Raw genomic sequence first — 6,069 nt, 5'->3', positions numbered from 1 at the left:
GGGGGGGTGCAAGGTGGAAGTTTCGCCTAGGGCGCAAAACTTCCTTGCACCAGCCCTGCTCCCATGAGGCACCGAAGCTGCATTTCCCAACTGTAGATTTCAGACTTTGATTTTTCATCAAAAAATTGAACTTTACTGTGGGAAAGTTTTTGACAAAAACTTTTTATTTCCTTTTCAAAGAATTTTCTGTGGAAAAAAGCCCGTTTTCTAACCAGTTCTCCCAGAGCCGCTCTTCATGGCTCCTAATTCCAAACATGACCCAAGCTAACCCAGTACAACTACCCATCCCCTGGTAGTGGCTGGACCATGGATATGTTTAAGAGTCTATTAGTCCCTCTGAGCTAACAGACCTGGCCTGACAGTGCCAGCTCCTGCTTTTAGAGCCATAGGTTCAATCCCAGAGAAGACCTTGCCACAGGGCAGCGTGACACAAACATGCTGAATGTTTATACGGGGTTAGATTGAATTAAAAACAAAATAGAAAAGAGTTTTCAAATGACCAGTCCCTGCGGGATTCATCCCCTTGGAGGAAGGCTGCTCGTATTACCCAGGAGGGAGGGATTGCAAGGGACCCAGGGGATTGAACTAGAGCCCTCTCAACTGAAGTATGAGCTGCTGCCTCTGTAACAGTGACTGACAACTCATATGCTCTGCGGATTGGCACAGATGAGGCCGGTGACAGTGAATCTGAGCTGCTGGGATCTGTGAAGCTCAGGACAGGCTGCCCCAGCCAGTGGCAGTGTCTAAACCAGGCTAACGCCGTGTGGCTGTCTGTCCCCCGCTAGCGGCTGGACATCTAAGGAGGTTACCAACGCTTCTTTCCCGGCAAGGACGAGCGTCTCCTCCGCCAGCTGAGAAGAGAGCGGGTGGAGCAAGCCGCTGCCGGAGAATCCCTTTCCCCCGCCACCCGGGAGGCCGAATGCTTCGTCTTTGCAGCCCCAACCCCTGCCAGCCACAGGGGCAAGAGACGGGAAGGGGTGACTGCAAGCGATCCGTCCTCTAGCACTGCCAGTCTCCAATGCACCCCTCTCCCCAGCAGGACATCCCTCCACCCCCCGCAGTCCCAGTGCTCGTGGGAGTTCACCACCTACCATCAGCTTCTTTAGCAGCCTGTTGGTGCTTGTCAGGTCGGTGCCCTGCTCGTCCGACTGCAGCTGCGTCTCCATCTCTCCTATCCACCTGTCCAGGTCGGAAAAGCTCTGCGCGTACAGATCTGAGTGGTTGGCATCGAAGAGGTGCTGGGCCTTCTCCTCTGTTGTCGACTGGAGCTTGTCCCAGAGCCGGTGCAGCTCCGTCAGCCTCTGCGAGACCACCGCCCCGAACTGGGGCTTCTCCCGGCTCAGCTGCCGCCCGTCCTGGACAGAGGTCAGGGGAAAAGAGAATCAGCAATGTGGGGCTGGAAGGGAAATCCAGCAGTCCTCTAGTCCAGCCCCAGCACTGAGGCAGAACCAGGCAAACTTAGACCATCCCTGTCCAACCTGTTCTTAAAAACCGGCCGTGCCGGAGATTCCACACCCTCCCCAGGGAACCTGTTCCAAGTTTTTCCTAATAGCCAACCTCAATCTCCCTTGCTGCACGGAGAACAATCGATCACCGCCCTGCTTGTAACATCATTGTACATATTTGATGACTGTTATCTGGTTCCCCCCTCAGCCTCCTCTTCTCTAGACTAAACCAGCCCGGTCCTTAATGCCTTCCCTCAGAGGCCAGGTTTGCTACACCGCTGGTCATTTTTGTTGATCTCCTCATGACCCTCTCCACTTTCTCCACATCTTGCCTAAAGTGCGGTGCCCGCAATGGGACACAGTGTGCAGCTGAGGTCCCACCAGTGTCCGGCAATCACCTCCCCTGTCGTATGACACTCATGTGAAAGGAGGGGGGGCTGTGGATTGTACCATGTTGGCCGGTGAGAGAGGGGGTGGTAATGAAATCCTGTGAACACGAGGACCCAGCCGGAAGGCAGTGTAGGACCCACTCCCTTCTTCCTGCTCCAGTGCTACCTCCGTCCCGCCACCTGCTACAGCCTCACCCAATCCTGAGACAGCTCTTTAACATGTGCTTAAAGCTAAGCATCTGCTGAAAGCCCCATTGATGTCGATGGGAGCTGGGGGCTACCTCAGCCCATGGGCTGCCTGGCCTGCGCTAGCCTTCGGGTGTGCACTCAGCGCCAGGTGCCTGAGGCGCGGCAAGGCCTGGGAGGATGCTCCCCCAGCCCCCGCGGGAGGTCACCTACCTCATCCACCTTCTCCAGCCAGCCTTGGTGAGAGGCCAGCTCAGCCATGAAGGCCTGGTGCTTCAGCCACTTGCTGTGCAGGTTCCGGGCTTCGTCATAGGACACGTCCTGAGCCGTCAGTATCTTCTCGTCGATCCAGAGGGTGAGCTGCAAAGGCAGGGAAGGGAGCACACGTCACAGCGCCAGCCCCACCACTGCGCGTCTCCGAGGAGCCTATGGGATTCAGGCACCTCTGGAAATCCCAGCCTGAAATCTTTGTCGGCCCCCTCCTCCACACCAGCAGAACAATGAGCGATGTTGGCTGGAGCATATGCCTGAGGAATGGGGACGCGGATGCACTAAAACTTAGGCAGCCCCACGCCCCCCCAGGGAGACTGTCTTGCTGCTCATACTGCCCTGCCGTGGTCAGAGGCACGGCCCTTAGAGCACAGGACAGAGCGTCTGCAACATGACCCCAGCCTGTCCCAGGCTTCCTTCTAAGTCATGCTAACCAGCCACAAACCTACCCTCCTCAAACCCCTTCTCCACCACCCGCTGCTGGGCGCTATTACAAAGATGTCACCCAGAGTGTCCTGACGCAAGAGCAGCTAGTCCCAAGTGAGACAAGTTCACACACCGATGAGGCTAATCCTAACCCTCCATGCATAAAAAAGAAAAAAAGATTCTGTCCTCAAACCAACATGCTCTAGATTCTGTGTTGAAAAGCAAGTCAATAAAAGGGAAGATTGAGGAATCTAACTTTGCTTGAAGCTTGCCTCGAATTAGTAACCGTGAATGGCAGACCTTTAAAGTCGATGGAAGATTAAATCCTTAACCCTTTCCTTCAAGGTTTTGGCAATAAAAACTGCCAATAAATGATGAAAATATCTGAGATGAAGTCGCTGCCCTTCCAGAGGATGATACGAACATAAGCAGGAAGTCAAGGGCAAGCTGATTTCTTTGAAAGTTGATTGTGCTACTGTCAAGGCTGATTCCACACGCTGGCTCTTCGAGTGCAGAAGGTGGGGGCCCTCAAGGATTCTAAAAATTAATATTGGCCACCCCAGGCTTGTATTAAACTCCCAAGGTTACAGCTTTTCTCTGACCTTGGATGGGTAGATGCTGCCACCACCCAAGTGCAAAAACCCCTTTTGGAACCCAGGAAGGAGCACTTGGGAATTCCTCCCTGTGGGGCACCCTCCAGCCCATTCACCCCCCTCCGGGGAAGCACTGAGAAAGAAAACAAAGGAAATGAGCTGTTGCCACCAGCTAATTAAACAGCATGTGCACAAACCTCTTAGGGACACAAAAATTCAATCCTGTTCTTAAAAAAGGTTAATTTTATTAAAAACAAAAAGAAAGAAAATACATTTGGAACATGGGCTTTTTGCTAGGTTTAAAAAAAAAAACAATTACAAGGATTAAGCATCAAGACAGCTTAAAGTTTACAAGCAAAACAACAGCACCTGGGGGTTAGCACAGAGGAGCCCACAAGCCATAAAGAAATAAAAGAGAGAAACCTAATCGCGTCTTCCTAGACATTTCCTGATCTACTTACATAGCTGGGGTTTGAAATGAGTCGTGTCTAGGTAGGATCTGATGATTTTCATACCTGGCACAAGCTTTTACAGCATAGCTCCAGCCCTATCCCTGCTCTCCGGGAGAACAACACAGACAGACAAAAGGGGAGTCGTGTTTCAATTTTAAAAAGTTCTGGCCTTCCCATTTGTTCTTTGGCCTGGTGCCCACTCACTTCCTTTTACCTATGCATAGCAGTGAGACTTTTAACCCTTTAAGGTAAAGCAAGTAGAGAACAGCTACTAAGAGGGATTTTATAGCTACTGGCTGGCTGGGTGTCCATAAAAGGGAGCTCCCCCCGCCCCCCTTCATTTATCACAGCTACTCATCTTGCCAGGTCTGCATTAGGAGTTAATATGCAGCAGATTACAGATAGAAAATGATTCTCCACACACTTGCTATGAAGCAGATCAATTTGCAGCACACTTCTGAACACCTGAAGGCGACCATACTCGAAGGCAGAAGCTGTTCTGGGATGTCTCTGAGGCAGCTCTGTACCATTACCACTGATAATGCAGCTAATGGGGCCAAATCTGTCAAGTGTATGATTGAAGATGAGGAAGAAGAGGAAAAAAGATGAACCTGATGATGAGTGTGAAAAAGTGGGGGACAATAATGAGGACTTTTGTGGAAAAGAGACACCAGGAGATGCTATTATGGTTGTGAAGAAAACTTGAAAATGTGATCCAAGTGTGATTGATGCAATGACATCTGCCTGTGTTTGCAGAGAGCCTGAGCCCATCGCTCTGTGTGGGGAGAGCTGCCCCAGGTGTGACCAATGCAGCAACGCTGCCTGAGTATGCAGTGAGCCTGAGACAGGGTCATAGAAACAAGCTACGTCTTATCAGGAATAATTCTAAAGCCCTAAGATCCTCGTGTAAACTGCTTAGAAGGAAATGGACAGCCTCCTCTTCCTTACACAGACCTGTCTTTCTTGTGGCTAATAAGAATAAAAGGGGCAAAAGGCCGCCAGGGACTGAAACGAGAAGATTCGAGTTAGAATTCCCACCTCCAGGAATTTGTTTGGAAACAATGGAAATGGCAGTAGATTCCCATGGTTCAAATGAAGTCTATGGACGCCTGCTCCAATGAAGGGAGAGTCCATCCCTGCTCATCCATGCTGCAAACCTACCCCGATGAGCAGCCAAAGCCATGTTCTGAACAGAGCTGTGCCGAGGACGGACATTGTGTGTTTCACCAAGGTGATGTTGGCATTTGGCTTTGTTCTGATTAGGAACAAAACCCTTCAATTTCAAAATTCTCAGCCAAAAAAAAAAAGGAGGGGGGGGGAAAACCATTTCCAGCCAATTCGAACATCTTGTTTTGATTTTGCCTTCATTTTATATGAGACTATAGGAGAGAGAATGTAAGCTGGGGTCTGAATGAGCTCTCTTCTGCCACCTATTGATGAACTGGAGGAAGAAACCTCAGAAGCAGCCTGTATTTGCATAGACACACCTCCTTTGCCAAAGTGAGCAACACACAGACCGGCTTTGCTAACGTGATACATTTTGGCTGTTTTAGGTTAAAGTTCACTTAAGTCTGGGATGAAGGGTCATTAAATGTTGTTATCCTTATTAGATTACTAAAAGGCAGCAGAACTGTACTTAACATGCCCTAATTGAGGCAGTCACCATCACTTGCAGAGCATGGGAGAGTGAAGTGAATCCCGGTGAAAGACCAAAGACAGGGATAAATGTTGATACTTGGCAGGGTGGACTCCATTTAAAGAGTTGTGGATGTCATTTGGCTTCTCTTCCAGTAATTAAAGACAGAGATGATCAGACTCAATAGTCTCTCTGCTTAGTAATCACTAGAGCTGAAATTGCTAATAAGCCGGTTGGGGTGGTGTGAGTTTTAGACTAGAGAGGAGAAAATGCTCTGGTGGAAATCAACGCAGAGGAGAGGGTAGGGCAGTGGGGTTCCCCACTACCCAGCGAAGTCACTTAAGAGCTGGGTTAGCTGGTGGAGTCTCGGCACATGGCATTGCAGCTTATGGCAGTGCAATAAGAGAGGCAACAGCAGCAGCAAAGCCCGTGATAGCTGAGCTAGGGGCTGTGGCGCTGTAGGACCAGACCAGACCAAGGACACAGCAGAGGCAGTGGCAGCAAAGCCGCCGGCGGAGGCATCACTTGCCGAACCACCCCCAGGGGCTGTGGTGAAACCGTCCCCCGACCCCCTCCCGAGCGCACCCCTGCACTCTGGGACTCCACTGACCTCTGACAACAGGCCATGAGTGGGGTGGAGCGGAGGGCAAGCGGGAGTGGTATGAGTGGGGT

At 50.8% G+C, this 6,069-nt stretch overlaps 1 protein-coding gene across 4 annotated transcripts in view; it reads right to left on the bottom strand.

The window, feature by feature from the left end:
• SPTB (spectrin beta, erythrocytic) overlaps window positions 1–6,069 on the bottom strand; it is a 120,229-nt gene that overhangs the window by 43,573 nt on the left and 70,587 nt on the right. For all 4 annotated transcript variants that reach the window (XM_026660977.2, XM_029913787.1, XM_029913789.1 and 1 more), the window contains exons 19-20: window positions 2,234–2,380; window positions 1,092–1,355 (exon numbers count right to left, since the gene is read on the bottom strand). In XM_026660977.2, coding sequence (XP_026516762.1) covers window positions 1,092–1,355; window positions 2,234–2,380 — 411 coding nt within the window. The remainder of the gene's footprint in view (window positions 1–1,091; window positions 1,356–2,233; window positions 2,381–6,069) is intronic.

This window comes from Terrapene carolina, unplaced genomic scaffold (genome assembly GCF_002925995.2).
Source record: "Terrapene carolina triunguis isolate 2854851 unplaced genomic scaffold, T_m_triunguis-2.0 Scaffold926, whole genome shotgun sequence".
Lineage (NCBI taxonomy): Eukaryota > Metazoa > Chordata > Testudines > Emydidae > Terrapene > Terrapene triunguis.
This window is presented reverse-complemented; position numbering and strand designations above follow the sequence as displayed.